General features: G+C 40.2%; 1 protein-coding gene across 1 annotated transcript; it reads left to right on the top strand.

Moving 5' to 3' along the window:
* Positions 1-469: 469 nt before the first annotated feature.
* adamts8a (ADAM metallopeptidase with thrombospondin type 1 motif, 8a) lies at positions 470-14,600 on the top strand. The gene is made up of 9 exons (XM_058079729.2): positions 470-1,810; positions 4,618-4,857; positions 6,450-6,582; positions 6,662-6,829; positions 8,213-8,505; positions 10,463-10,646; positions 10,964-11,136; positions 12,328-12,503; positions 12,572-14,600. Exons 1-9 carry the CDS (start codon positions 1,076-1,078, stop codon positions 13,314-13,316), a joined length of 2,847 nt encoding a protein of 948 aa, XP_057935712.2. The 5' UTR covers positions 470-1,075; the 3' UTR covers positions 13,317-14,600.
* The last annotated feature ends 759 nt before the right edge of the window (positions 14,601-15,359 follow it).

Genomic DNA, 15,359 nt, shown 5'->3' with positions numbered 1-15,359 from the left:
CAGATACCAATAATGATATAAATACTTTCTACTTGATCAGTTAATAATTTGATTTTCAATTCTTTAACATTTTGTCTTTGAAGTCGCCATGTAGCCAATGACTTATTCCGTGATTTTGTAAACGATATACAGTATAACAATATAACAAAATGAACAACAAACACACACTAATATTTCAGAAAATAAACATTGTAGGAAAAAATATCTATCTCATCATGCTAACGTCAACATCTAACAGTAGAGTTGGGCCTAGTTGCTGCAAATTTTTGTATCGCTAAAAACCAAGTAAATACAGATATTTCTGATACTTTTGACTTAAAAAGTTACTTTAAAATAGTATTGAATTATTTTGTTAATCATGATTATGCTCAACATATTGCCACATAGTTTTCAAACAATATATACCTGTAATATATGTGACATTGGCGACAATCTGACCCAATGTTGATTGTTTGTGTCTGATTTGTACCGACCCGCCCACCGCTATTTAAACACTGTTGTTGGCAGGTTCCGGTCGGCAGTAAAGCTTGAAAAGAGCGTCCATGTCTGGACAATGCATTTCTTTTCAATGTAAGCACATAAGTGTCTTTCTTTAGGCAGCAATAAATTACATAGGCCTCAGCAGGGTCGGGGGGGGGGGTTCTGTTGCGACCTGTCACTCAAACACACAAGTCTATGAAATAACAGGAGCAGCGGACGAGCAGCTATGCATAGTGCAGATGTCCTGCCCGCGATCCCACATGCTGGGTTAATAATAGGAGCGTGGTTGTCGGCTTGCTCCACAAGGGTAGGGGGTGGCTTGTTCTCATTGGGTCTATTTTATCCTCCACTTTCTCGAGTGCGAGTGGGAGGAGGACTTCCAGCAAGTGATATTATCAACAACAAAAAAAAAGTACCCCCCTCCCCTTCAACCCTCCAGTCTGAAGAGGAGCAGCAAGTATAAATACCCAACCCGCTGTGTCCTGACTGCAGTGAGTGACACAACAAGGTCTGAGACACACACTACCACTGACGGAAAACTATGTGACAGAGGACGTTGCTTTGACGACTAAAGGCAGACCAAGGGACATTTTGAATGGAGAAGATGTGTTCTGGTTTTTGTTTGCTTCTTCTGTGCGGCTTCCATCCGGCGGTCTCCGCTTGGTTTGAATCCGAGGAGGTCATACCTGTTCGGATAAACGGAAGAATCAGCGGTCGCTTCTGGAAACGAAGCCAAGACCAGGAGCGAGTCATCCTCAGCGCCTTTGGAAAAGACTTGACGCTGAATCTTATCCCCGACACCAGTTTCATCGCACCTCACTTCACCATTCAGCGGGTACAAGCCAAAGACTTTGGTGTCTCAGGTGCGCAATCGTCACTGGGCCAGGATCTCCGCAATCTCATCAACCAGACGGAGGAGAGTGAAGGACAGTTGAGAAGTTGTTTTTACTCAGGGAACGTAGATGAAGATCAGGACTCTGTTGTGGCTCTGAGTCTGTGTTCCGGGGTCTACGGCTCCTTCATAACAGAAGGGGACGAGTACATTATTGAGCCCAAATTTCCAGGAGGCTTTAGGTCACCCTCTGCCCAACAGCTGCATGTGATCAAGAGGAGGACCTTGTCTGAGAGCCACGGTGTTCCTTTCCTGTTTGATCACACGGATGAAGCGGGTGCCCCGGAGAACCACAAGTGGGGTTATAGTTTAACGCACCGCAGCAACGACGCACAGGGGGAATCTCGCCAGAGACGCTTCGTGTCTGCGCCGCGGTTCATAGAAACCTTGGTGGTGGCAGATTCCAGCATGACACACTTCTACGGGGATGAAATCAAGGTAAGACAACTTCCTATTTGCACGTTTAAGTTAATCTCATCCTTCAGCATATAAAGTGAGACCATGTGACCGTAAAACCAAAACTGTTCTTTAGTGGGAAGACATGGATGAGATGAGGTGTTTTTGGTGTTTTGGGTATTGAAACTCGGAAGGAAGTCAGACAGCAGAAATGCAAAAAATGCGGAAACACATTTCTTTGGACTTGGTCACAATTTGGCAGCATGGGAGATGCCTCCCATGATTCATAACTCACATATTTAATGTGCATTCCATTTGAGTGTCAGTGGCAAAAGCCATGTTTCCTTCTTGGCAGCATCCCATCTTTTGAATTTAACCCATACAGACACTTTAAAAGTCCTACAAATCTCGAAGGCTACGATTTTCCTTCTTTATTTGTGGATTTATTTTGTTGTTATTTGTTTTATACCACTAGGGCCGTCACTAGGTTCTGAGGACAGGGGGGTCTTAGCCCCTTGGAGATGCACAGGATATGAATGAATGTAGTAGACATTCAAAAATAAAAAAAAAAAATCCAAAAAACAAATAGAACCGGAATATAACTTTCCCACTTTTGGACAGATTTAGTAGAGATACTCAATTGTTTTAGGCCACCATTAAATTTACACAAGTACACACAATCTACACTGCAAAACCGGTGCTCAAGCTCTGCAACCATTCTGTCCAGTGGACAGTGATCAATTATATAATAATCATTATTATGATATTAATTAGCCTATTATTTTATTATTATTATTTTATGATTATTATTCTTACTATTACTATCATCATTCTTCTTCTTCTGATTATTACTAGGCTAGTATTAGCCTGCTTATTGGCTTTCTTATTAGCCTGTTTTTGTCCTATTATTTTGTCCTAATATAAATTTGTCAGAGATTTTTTTACAAAAAAAAATTAAAAATCAATACAAAAAAAAAAATCAATTAAAAAATTCAAATTATTTAGGGGGCCTTAAGAACATTTTAGCAGGGCTGAAGCCCCCCCAAAATAGGCCTAATGACGCCACTGTGGACCACATTGTTTGTCCTTTTTGTACAGACGGTGAACAAATAATGGGTCGTTGCTGAGACATGGATAGGATTAAATACATTTCTTTCTACACATTTTTGGATATGTTTACTTGTGTAAACATGTGATTATCATTACCATTACCATTGCCAATAAATTTGCTTGGCAAGACTTTGAGCTTACAGAAGAAAGACATATGTGTCAATTTGCTAATCCCATTCTAAATACAACTGTCTGACTGTATATGCCACATTATTTTCCTTTAAGCACAAATGAGTCTGGGCTCCTATGGGTTTAAACCAGACTCAAAAAGTTGCCTGTCTGACATTTAACAGTTCTCAACTGCCAGACAAACATGGTAAAATAAACAAAGTTCCGATAGATGAAACTGGCTTGTGATTGTTATGTTACAGCATCAGTGAAGTTTCCATGCAGGTAAAATATCGGAAACTATAGACGCTACAGCCTAAAAGCATTAAAAGTCCATTTCCAACCAGTTGTACTGGTTTTGACTTAGAAGAAAACGCCTTTATGGCAAAGGCATGCCTGTTGCTGCTTCACATGAAAGTCATGGCCAGTGGGCATCAGATTATTCGAATGTAAGTCTTTCCACTTGCGAGTCCAATGAGAGGATCCATCTTAATTATTCACTTAGCAAAAGACATGGAGAAGAGTCTAAATATTCCACGTCATTTTCAGCCTTCATGACATCTGCTCCCCTCGTTCCCTCCAGATGGTTTGGGTGACAGCACTCAAATGTAGCAACCATGGAATGAAAATACGGTTCCCAGAGTAATGATGCAATTCAATTCAGCTTTTGTACACGTGGTGTGTGTGCTGGCTCTGTACTTATTTGTGACTGAGCATTTAATTCAAATCAAGTCGGTACTAATTTTAGAAAAATGTACAGCATATGTGTACCACTGTTCTATCTTTATGCTTATGTGTTTTTGCACTCTGAATCCATCTGCACATACATTATCATTCATTATTATGGACTCATTTTATAATAAGGTACACAAAAATACAGTAGTTACTGAGGAACTAATGAGTAGTGGTTAGGGTTGGGTCCTCTTTAAAGGGGAACGACACTTTTTTCGGAATTGTATCCATCATTGAACACATGAACCCATATTTATTTCCCTTTTCTGTGCATTATAACGCCTGAAAATTAGTTAATATCAGGTAGCTAACAATGCATGTCATTGGGACACACCCATGTCACTATTTGCTTGGTTGACATAGAAGTCCGTTATTTAAATGGAACATTTTTTGTGAGAGCTTTAGCGTCAAAATACGTATTTCCCATGACATCCATTGTTAGCTAGCTTATATTAACTTGTTTTCTGGCGCTAGAATGCACAGAAAAGGGAAATAAATATGTGGGCTGAAGTGTTATCATTATGATTCTTTCACATTTCTGTTTAATAAACAATGCCAGGGTGGTCCAAAGTTAGGCACAGCTTATTTAAAAAAAAAAATTAAACATTACTCACATGAACAGGAAGTCGGCCCCAAAGTCAGCCACAAATGATGACGTTAACAATACTACAACACATAAACTGACCCATTTTTCCAATAAATGGCCTCCTTTTATGCAGTACAGTACAGTACAGTACTGAAAGGCATTGGTCAGCATATGCCAGTCATGTACTTCAATGGCAATTTTCCAATACTGATCAGTGGCTAGTCAAAATACGTATGTTGTCAGGAATTACATTATTTTGTCGTTTACCTTGCAAGCTTTCTAGGCATCTTACCTTTTGTGTTCCTGTCTCCAGCACTACATTTTGACGTTAATGTCAATGGCTGCCCAGTTGTACAAGCACCCCAGCATCAAGAATTCAGTCAACATGGTGGTCGTAAAGCTGTTAGTGATAGAGGATGAAGAAGTCGGTCCAGATGTCTCCAGCAATGGAGGAGTAGCCCTGAGGAACTTTTGCTCTTGGCAGCAGCTCTTCAACCCTGCAAGTCAGAGACACCCGGAACACTTTGATACCGCCATGCTCTTCACTAGAGAGGTAAGTGGCAAATAAAGTCCAATCAAATTATTTATTCTTCTGAAGACCAGCAATACTAACAAGGTAACATTAGTGTCTTGACAGAGTTTAAAGAGCATTGACTAGAAATTAGATGATGAACTAAATTATAGTGGTCAATGAATTGAACCTTGCGGAACATCATGATCATTTTTTAGAAATCTCTCAAACTTTGGGCCATTTTGCTTGAAAAAGACTGTAGTTGTAAAAATATGATAGCTGAGTGAGTTTTAGCGGTAGAGGAATGATACTTTAGTTTTAGCTATAGTCTTGTGTATTTTGAAATTATTCATGACATATGCTGGTTATGACTCCAAATTGTTCGTAGGTATGAATGTGAGTGTGAATGGTTGTTTGTCTATATGTGCCCTGTGATTGGCTGGCAACCAGTCCAGGGTGTACCCCGCCTCTTGTCTGAAGTCAGCTGGGATAGGCTCCAGCATACATATATATATATTTAAATATAAAATCAGTTATGTTTACCTTTATTCTGACATTCATCAGTTACAAGGACATGGTGTTTGTTTGTATGCACGTTTAGCATAGCCCAGTGGTAAGTCCTGAGGATTTTAGCAGGCTAATACGAAGGACCAACATGAAATGAATGACATGCTAATAAATAAATTCTGAAAACAGGTTTCTTTTTTCTTTCTCTTCACACGGAGATTTGCTTTGAAATGCAGAGGACACAAGGCTCCTCACGGATGAGCTAACTTTAGGGCTGTCACAAATCAACCATGACATGATGAAGCCATGGTCGGGCTGGAGTGCCTCGCCCGGTCCAGCTTAAATGTGTGAGCCATGTATTCCAGAGTCATAAAAGAATGACAGTAATGACAGAACTCAAAACATTTACATATAGTGAAAACAAGCATCTTATTGGCGTGTTGTGTATGTGCAAATGCAATATTGTTCTGAGCCATACATACATACTTGGCTCTGTGTGTACATGCATGCATGAGTGACAGGTCTTTTGTGGAACAAGATGTACACACTGACGGAGAGCTCCATGTTCAGATGCATTCTGAACAGGGAGTGTCAGTGTGCCCTGAAGTCTCCCCAAGCAGGACAACTTTTAGAACTTCATTGACCTGGTTCTATAATTTGTGGGCACGATTACATCATTCATTCATTCATTTTCTACATGGTTCGCGGGGGTGCTGGAGCCTATCCCAGCTGTCTTTGGGCGAGAGGCGGGGTACACCCTGGACTGGTCGCCAGTTAATCACAGGGCACATATAGACAAACAACCATTCACACTCACATTCATACCTATGGACAATTTGGAGTCGCCAATTAACCTAGCATGTTTTTGGAATGTGGGAGGAAACCGGAGTAGCTGGAGAAAACCCACACAGGGGTGTCCGAGGGTGGAATTGAACCCTGGTCTCCTAGCTGTGAGGTCTGCGTGCTAACCACTAGACCTACGTGCAGCCCCCGATTACATCATAATTGGGTCATTTACTAGTACTAGTAAATTGTATTGGTCAAATAACTGGTGATTGATCCGATGCTGGTGCCAACAACAATTATGTGATACTATTTCAGTGATGTGTGTTTTCTTTGCGTGGCAGGACATCTGCGGACAAAAGAGCTGTGACACTTTGGGTGTTGCCGATGTTGGGACAATGTGCGATCCTAAGAGAAGCTGCTCCGTAATCGAGGACAACGGTCTGCAAGCTGCCTTCACTGCTGCACATGAGCTCGGTTAGCTTGTCACTGCATATGTTGTTATGGTTCCTTTTGCAGTCTATCATGCGGTTCCTCACCCTTTTTCCTCCTGTAGGTCATGTGCTGAGCATGCCTCACGATGACTCCAAAACCTGCGAGAAGCTGTTCGGGGATCTTGGAGGGCATTATCTGATGTCTCCTTTGTTTGTTAGCCTCAACAAAACCATGCCTTGGTCTCCTTGCAGTGCTCTCTACATCACAGAGTTCTTTGACAATGGCCATGGTAAGTGTAAATCTGTCAAAATGATTGCAGACATCTGCCATGTTCACAGACCCTGTGATTAAGTCTGATTCAGAGATGAACAACATATACCGATATTCCGCCTTAAGTATGTCTTTCCTGCTTTAACATGTTGCCTCTGTAAATTACAAGCTGCGGGAATAGTTTATCATTCTGAACCCTTTGTATCGGCAAACCTTCTTCTGCTCTGAGTCATACTACAAACATATTCAAAAGAAACAGCCGGTGTCAGCAAAATATGCTCTTTATAAGTTGGATTATCACATACTACAGTATTAATTGGCCCTGTACCCTAGAAACCGCCCATGAATGATACGGGAAAAAGGCCGAAATGATACTGTGTCAAAGCCCAGGGCAGTGATACTGATAAAATATAGAGTTTAACCATGTCCAGTATCAGCCCCCGTAGCTGTCCACTCAGAGCGCGCTGCTCTGGTGTCGTGCCCGTGAAACAACCAATCAGAGAACAGCGCACGAGCGTGAACATGCAGCGTTTGTTTTGCTGCCGTCTGTGCTCTGTCAACATGTCAGCGGTTGACACTCCCGGCGAAAGACAAATAGGGAAAATAGCAAACAGAATATTAGAAATGGAACGTTTTATCACCATTAATGAGGAGGACACTCTTGAAATGATTGAAAAAACTAAAAATGCAAATACAAATCAGAAAACCAAAGGCGACCTCAAGCTTTTTTTCTGAATGGCTCATGAACTGCAAGAACGAACGAAGACTGGTAGAAAGCATTCCCCCCGTCTGAGTTAGACAAATATGTGTCTACGTTTATTTTATCAATCAGAAAAGAAAATGGGGATGAATACGAGCCTGATTCTCTCAAATCAAAATTCAACTCTATGGCACGTTACATGATGGAAAAACGAAAGCTAAACTTCCTGTGTTTACACTGTTTAGATATAATACATGTAATAAACTGAAAATTGTCTGGAAACAAAATGGTCTTTTGATTAAATAGTACGTGATAATAAGCTCATGATTAAATAGTATGTGATAATAAGATCATCACACGGTTTGTCTGGTATCAGGCCCAGTATCATGCCCCCAAGTGTCAGGGCTGATACTGGCACAAACCATGACAACCTGATACCAGACAAACCATGTGATAACCTATAAGTATGTCTCCAAACACAGTTCTTGCGGCAATGTTCATTCCAAACTAGGAACATGACAAAAGTGCATGTTGAACGCCATAAAAGCTAATTAGACAGAAGTCCGATTTAGACGATAATTACAGACTTTCCTCAAAAATATGTTCAATATGCAGATTACACAACTTCATTTTATTTTCTCTCATCGTAACACTCCAAAATATGTGCTTTTACCTCAATACCATCTTGTATTGTAACCACAGGGGACTGTCTGCTGGACGTTCCAGATAGTAGTATGCCATTACCTAAGGAGCTGCCCGGCAGCAAATACAGCCTAAACCATCAGTGCCAGCAGATATTTGGAGAGGAATTCTTCCATTGTCCCAACACAACAGACAATGATATCTGCAGCCAGCTGTGGTGTCAAGAGGATGGAACATCACAGTGCTCCACAAAGAACGGCAGCTTGCCATGGGCTGACGGCACCCCGTGTGGTCTCAACAGAACATGCCTGAATGGAGTGTGCAAGCCGACACAGGAGGTGTTCGAGCCGCTGGTAAGAATAACTACAATTGCTTGGAATGATGAAGGACTGCAGACAATATTTAATCCCAAGACATTCATGTTCAAAATGAAATACCGTTTTGAGACAAAGTAAGCTTCAAAATAATAATGGTATTGGTAACTTTTACAATCAGTAACTGTTACATTTGTTCAATTCCTGCATATATATATATATATATATATATATATATATATATATATATATATATATATATATATAATTTCTTTCAATTTTTTATTCATTTATTTATTTATTAGTTATTTTTTGTTGACACATACCGAAGTACGAGCTGATATGACCACATAAGGACATAATGGGTACCATAGTAACCGTCAATATAGTGATATACCTGTATTTTCTGGACTATAAATCGCTTCGGAGTATAAGTCGCACAAGGCCATAAATGCATAATTAGGCAGAAAAAAACATACATAAGTCGCACTGGAGTGTAAGTCACATTTTTTGTGGGTAATTTATTTTACAAACTACTTGACCAAAACAGACATTGCGTCTGCTAAACAATAAAAGAATAGAGAACAGGCTGAATAGGTGTAAGATATGCTAACACAATGCTTATTCAGCTACACAAAAAATATACATAAACAGAAAAGGTGTCCAGTGTTTATGTAACAGAAACAGTTTTTTCATTTATAAGTCGCTCTGGAGTATAAGTCGCAGGAACAGCCAATCTATGAAAAAAAGGGCGACTTATAGTCCGGAAAATACTGTATATAACACATCATGACTGGTTCACGACTCGTCATCCTTGTATTTAGCAAACATCAACTGCTTGTATTGTTTCATATACCATATGAAACCATAAGAATCCATTAAAAAACTATGCAATTTAGGAAAAAACAATGTCAACAAACTGCAAAAATTGACATATAAAAAAATTGACATATACTCAAATGCAATAGTAAGTGACTGCCAGATTGCTGCGATACGAACACTGTACTGCTAATAATATAATTTCCCTTATCTTCAAATACATTGTCCTATGCCTGCAGTACATTACTGCTTGTAACTTTGATTTAGTGTAAAATTTCCGGTACACTGGTGCTTGAAATGTTGGTGCTTAGCCAAATGTAACGAGTGTAAATACAACAGTGCAATGATTAAGGGTCTCGACAACTCCAAACATCAATGAGACAAAATCACCCGGATCAGTTCACTTCAGTAAGATAATATAGTTTTACATGCACAAAATAATTAGAAATATATGATTAATGATTTTACCTTTTTTTAAGAAGACCATTAACATACGCTGCTTTGGTTTCTTATTTCTTCTCCAGGATGGAACTTCTTCTTGGGTTTATGTAACATTCTCATAGGATTTTGCCATAGTATAGTGTAAACTCTGTATGTAAGTTGGGTGTGTGATCCAAGATGGCTGAATAGACGAGAAATCCTAGAAGTATCGTCCATACACAGCTTTAATAATAATAGCACATGATTCAACGTACCAAAGAATAAAATATAACAGTTTGTTCCGCACAATATTGGCCAAATTATTTGTAGAAAACCGAATCATAAGAAAACTTGAGGGTTCAAAACCTGAGAGAATTCTCTAAAAGTGTTCGATGGCTTCTGTGTGTGTTATCATCAGACATCTGTTTATGCACCCAGACGCAGTGGCATCTGGGAATTGAGTTGGCCCAAAGTCAGTAAACGTCTGGCAAAGGCATCGACACTTAAAATGTTGCCACAGAGAGTCGAAGCACGGCAAGCTCCGCAAGTAGTGAGTGACACATGTAGCAAGAATGCGGGTACAGGCAGACAGTCGACGCGTGCCGAACTTCAACACAGAATTAGCCTGGCGTCACGGCATGCCAACCCACGGTAGCCTCAGACCCAGAAACCCAGACTGTGGTCTGGTCTGCACAGTTGAGACTTCCTGTGGCAAAGAACTACTGAGTGTTTTTCTCCTTTTTTTTCTTGACCACAGGTGGTTGTGGATGGGGGCTGGAGCACGTGGGGACCATGGCAGCAATGTTCCAGGACATGTGGAGGGGGGGTCGAGTTCTCCAATAGAGAGTGCACAAACCCTGAGCCTCAAAATGGGGGTAAATACTGTGAGGGACAGAGGGTTCAATATCAATCCTGCAACACAGAGCCCTGTGACAACACTGGTGAGACACTATTATTTTTAAATGTTATTGTATTTATATTTCATTCATAATTCATTCATTTTTACCTTGCACAAAAGAAATAATCAAAAAGGCTGGAAATAAGACTGGAAATAATACATAAGGTCAGGGTAGTTCGAGTAATACAGTAAACAAGTGATAGGACAAGTGAACCAAAGCACAAAGATTATTATTTTACGTTTGATTGGACATCTTGGATTGCCAAATAGTGTTCACTCAGTCAAAGTATTTGTTACAGTGTCTCTAATGAATCAGTACATGTAAATACATTCGGTGTACATTCTGAATCTCTCTAATAGGCAAAAGTTTCAGAGAGGAGCAGTGTGAGAAGTACAACAGCCCAAACTACCTGGACTATAATGGAAATATGAAATATTGGATACCAAAGTACGCCGGAGTGTCTCCCAGGGACAGATGCAAACTATTCTGCCGGGCCAAGGGCAGTAGTGAATTTAAGGTGTTTGAACCCAAGGTAAGTGTACACAGCATCACTGCTTGACCAAAAGCATTCATTCATTCATTCATTCATTTTCTACCACTTCTCCTTGCGGGGTGCTGGAGCCTATCCCAGCTGTCTTCGGGCGAGAGGCAGGGTACACACTGGACTGGTGGCCAGCCAATCACAGGGCACATATAGACAAACAACCATTCACACTCACATTTATACCTATGGACAATTTGGAGTCACCAATTAACCTAGCATGTTTCTGGAATGTGGGAGGAAACCGGAGTACCCGGAGAAAACCCACGCATGCACGGGGAGAACATGCAAACTCCACACAGAGATGGCCGAGGGTGGAATTGAACTCAGGTCTCCTAGCTGTGAGGTCTGTGCGCTAACCACTCGACCGCCGTGCAGCCTGTCCAAAAGCATTAGAAGCAAAAATGAGGATGAGAATTCAGGTCATGAATTGGTGTTTTCCTACAGGTGGTTCTCGGTTTACAACGTCTGAGCCGTTCTTTTATCCCCCCTTTGAGCGAATAACAAAATGAACGCATTTACATTTTGCACAAATGAAGGAAAACCATGTCAACAGGTTGAAATATCATTTATTATCACCCTTATGCTCTTATTCGTCTGGCTAAAGTCGCAAGTAAATGTGCAAGCAATGGATAGTTTTCGTTATGTCGGCAACCGCCAATGTCAACTTCAGTCAGCCATTGCAAAGGGTTGTCAACCTAAATCGTTTCTAATGAATTATTAGATTAGATTTTACAGTCTTAACACAAACCTAATAGATGGGCGTGTTGTTCCGATAGCTTAACGAACATCATACTTACCAATCTTCTTGTTTTCACCAGGAAGTTATGTTTTGCCCTTTTTTCCTGTGTCTTACTGTTTTGATGAAAAAAAAAACCCTCTCCAGTTCTGCCAGAGCAGTCGGTAGAGACTGGCTTTCAAAATAAAAGAAGGGTGCTAGTACAATAACATGGCTGTAACATAGACCCCCACACCTTGAATGTGTGAAAATAAGGGACAGAAAAATGAGAGAAAGTCCCTAATTTCCCTTCCGGAAAATGTCATCCTTCATGTACAAAATGTATCAAGTGGTCCACAGGCATCTTTCCATTTTTCAAAGTTTGGATGTATATACGTAGAATGTATATTGGACGTATATAATCTATAGTTCTTCTCACATGGACTGTAATAACACATGTGTAGGTCATCGATGGAACGCCCTGTGGTCCTGACACCACGTCTGTGTGCGTCCAAGGCCAGTGTGTGAAAGCAGGCTGTGACCAGGTGATTGGATCCAATAAGAGAGTGGATAAGTGTGGCGTATGTGGAGGAAATGGTCTTACCTGCAGAAAGATCACTGGGTCCTACAACAAAGCAATGTAAGTTACCTCACATGGACTACTTGAGTCAATATAAAATTTCTGACGTTCCGACTGTTGTCTTTTAGCTATGGATACAGCGACATTGTCACAATTCCCGCTGGTGCAACCAATATTGACATCAAACAGCGGAGCCACAGAGGAATCAAACATGACGGGAACTATCTGGCTGTAATGCGAGAGACTGGCAGTTACATCCTCAACGGAAACTTCTCAGTGTCGACGGTGGAACAGGACATCCCTGTTCTTGGTGCAGTGCTGAAGTACAGCGGCTCCTCCACCATGCTGGAGAGGATTCAGAGTTTCATGCAACTGAAAGAGGCTATCGTTATTCAACTTCTGGCCACAGCGGGGGATTCCAGTGCTCCCAAAGTGAAATATTCCTTTTTCATCCCCAGAGATGTAACCTTTAACAAGCCTAAAGAGAAGAAGTTCTCTTCTCCATCTTTGCATATGATTCATCCCTTCGGTGTTCCCGACTGGGTGCTGGGAGAGTGGTCTGAGTGTTCGAAGAGTTGCGGTTCCGGATGGTCCAGGAGGAATGTAGAGTGCAGAGACAGCGCAGGTTTTCTCTCTAGTCTTTGTGATAAAGACTTGAGGCCGATGGACATCAGGGCTTGTGGTGATCTGCCCTGTCCCATCTGGCAGATGGGACCTTGGTCCGCCTGCTCACGAACTTGTGGTCAGGGAGAGCGGCACCGCAGCGTCGTCTGCATAGACTACACTGGGAAGACTGTTGAACCAGAGAAGTGTGATCAGAATAAAAAACCTGTGCCTGTTTCCGGAGAATGTTTCAACCTCGAGTGCCTATGAAGAGCCTGTGGTACAACCACTGTTGGAAGTAAACAAAGGAAAAAACTACCTCGGGAATGTCATTAGATGCCATATAAAGAAGGTGCTGTGTTTGTACTTTCTCCACTACAAATAACAACTCATTTATTGTGAGGGTTTGGGTTGGTCTAATTGACAAAATACAGTGGAGACCTCTTATGTCAACAACTTTGTTTATGTCAAACAATTCATCAAGTCCTTGAAAACGGGAAAATCCTAATAAAATGTCAACAAACTGAAGCAAAAATAAGCGACCGGTCCGGGACCAAATATGTCGTGAATAATTTAATCAACAACAAAATAATACAACAAACTCTAGCCTCTACAGTATCATTCCTCCACCACTAAATATCACTCAAAAAGCAGCTTTTTCATTTATCCAGCAGCACATATACTGTACGTATACGTACATTTAACAGTATGCATCAAAGTCTCCCCTTTATTTTGATACCAAGATGATACATGTAAGCCTTTTACATGCAGAAAACAATGTATTTATTTGGGGTCTTTTTTTTTTTTTTTTTAGCAAAATGGCCGGGGGGTTAAGGTTAAAAGTTTAAAGCTACTAATGCACAGCATAGTGTAAATATACTGTACCTCTCTGTCTTACATACTGTCATTAATGCTTCGATGTCGTGTTTTGATGGCTTGGGTTGTGATTTGAAGCTATCTCATGTGTGCTCCTGTTTCACTGCTTCTCAATTCTGACGATAAATGTGATTGTTGTTTTTCTTGTTGTTGTTTTAAATCCAGAAAATAAGCATGGTTTCACTGTAAGCCTTTTGCTCACTCGGCCTTTAAATGTGTTACAGAATTTTTTTGCGAAACAGAATTTGAGTGTACACTTGTGTCAAATACTTTTTGAAATTCAAATGCCCTGATTAAAAAAAAAAGCCAAGACAAAGTTGTTATATTTCTGTGTTCTATTGCAATTGATGGTAGCAGACATTTTCAGTAGAACACTTTCATTACGTGATATACCTATCACATGTTGTGTAAATTAATGCTATTATTTTCATGTTTCATATGCGTTAATGATATCTAAACCCACTTTTTCAGACTTTTACGTGTATGTTTGGGTCACGAGAGAAAAGAGAAGGCACATTAGGCCTATATCCCTTCAATGAAGGACCATACAGTTTATGAGCATAGCTTCCTTTAATTTATTGTTTTCTTTTTAAATATAATGAACATGGCAGATGCTACTGTCTCTGAGATTGTTTTGTCTGTATAAATTGTCAAATAAACACATTTATGTCAATAATGCACATGGAATCCTTGTCCTCTTTTATATTTTTTGGAAAAGCTAATCTGGGAGTCGAAGAAAAAAAAACAGCACACTCTGGCTGTTTTGATAACGTGAACATTAAAATTGTTTTGAGTAATACCTTGCTTCTTGTGGTTAAGTTTGTCTGCAAAGTAGGAGTCCTAGTTTGAGCATAGAAAACCTGTTTGACTTTCTAAATGTGGTTTTAAACATTCTTAGAGCCCTCTAGACATGTGATAACACCCCTATAGTCACCTTTACACTTGTTTTACCCAATTTAGTAGACATAATAAGTGAAGATAAGCCATTTAAAAACAACAAAAAAGACGCACTTGTGTGTGTTGCTGTAAATGTGAAGAAAAGCAGAGTAGCGGGCAGACAGGAAGTGACATTGGGGGTTCAGTGTTGAGTTAAGCTTAGCATGGGTTACGGCTGGAACAGTAGCTTGTGTTTTCATTACAGATTGTGTTGTCTGTTGTGAGATAATTCAAACCTGCTAACCTGCACCAAAAAAAAGTTTGGCCCGGCGATCAAGTCTGGTGCCTGTGTGTCTCACTGAACATTACAGTAACATTACTTATTCACAGCATGAAAGCTTCTTCTGAATGGTATCAATGTGATACCAAGTGAAATGATTTTGTGAAACTGCCTTTAATTTATCATAATATTTAAAAAAAATACAATTATTCCTTTTTATTACATACAAATTGTGCAAAATAAGTAAACTAAAGCAAAAACTACTATTGGTTGTCAGTCAA

This window comes from Doryrhamphus excisus, linkage group LG8 (assembly GCF_037039965.1).
Source record: "Doryrhamphus excisus strain RoL-2023G ecotype Guam linkage group LG8, RoL_Dexc_Guam_v1.1, whole genome shotgun sequence".
NCBI lineage: Eukaryota > Metazoa > Chordata > Actinopteri > Syngnathiformes > Syngnathidae > Doryrhamphus > Doryrhamphus excisus.
The sequence above is the reverse complement of the archived record's forward strand: the minus strand, read 5'-3'. Positions and strand labels throughout refer to the sequence as shown.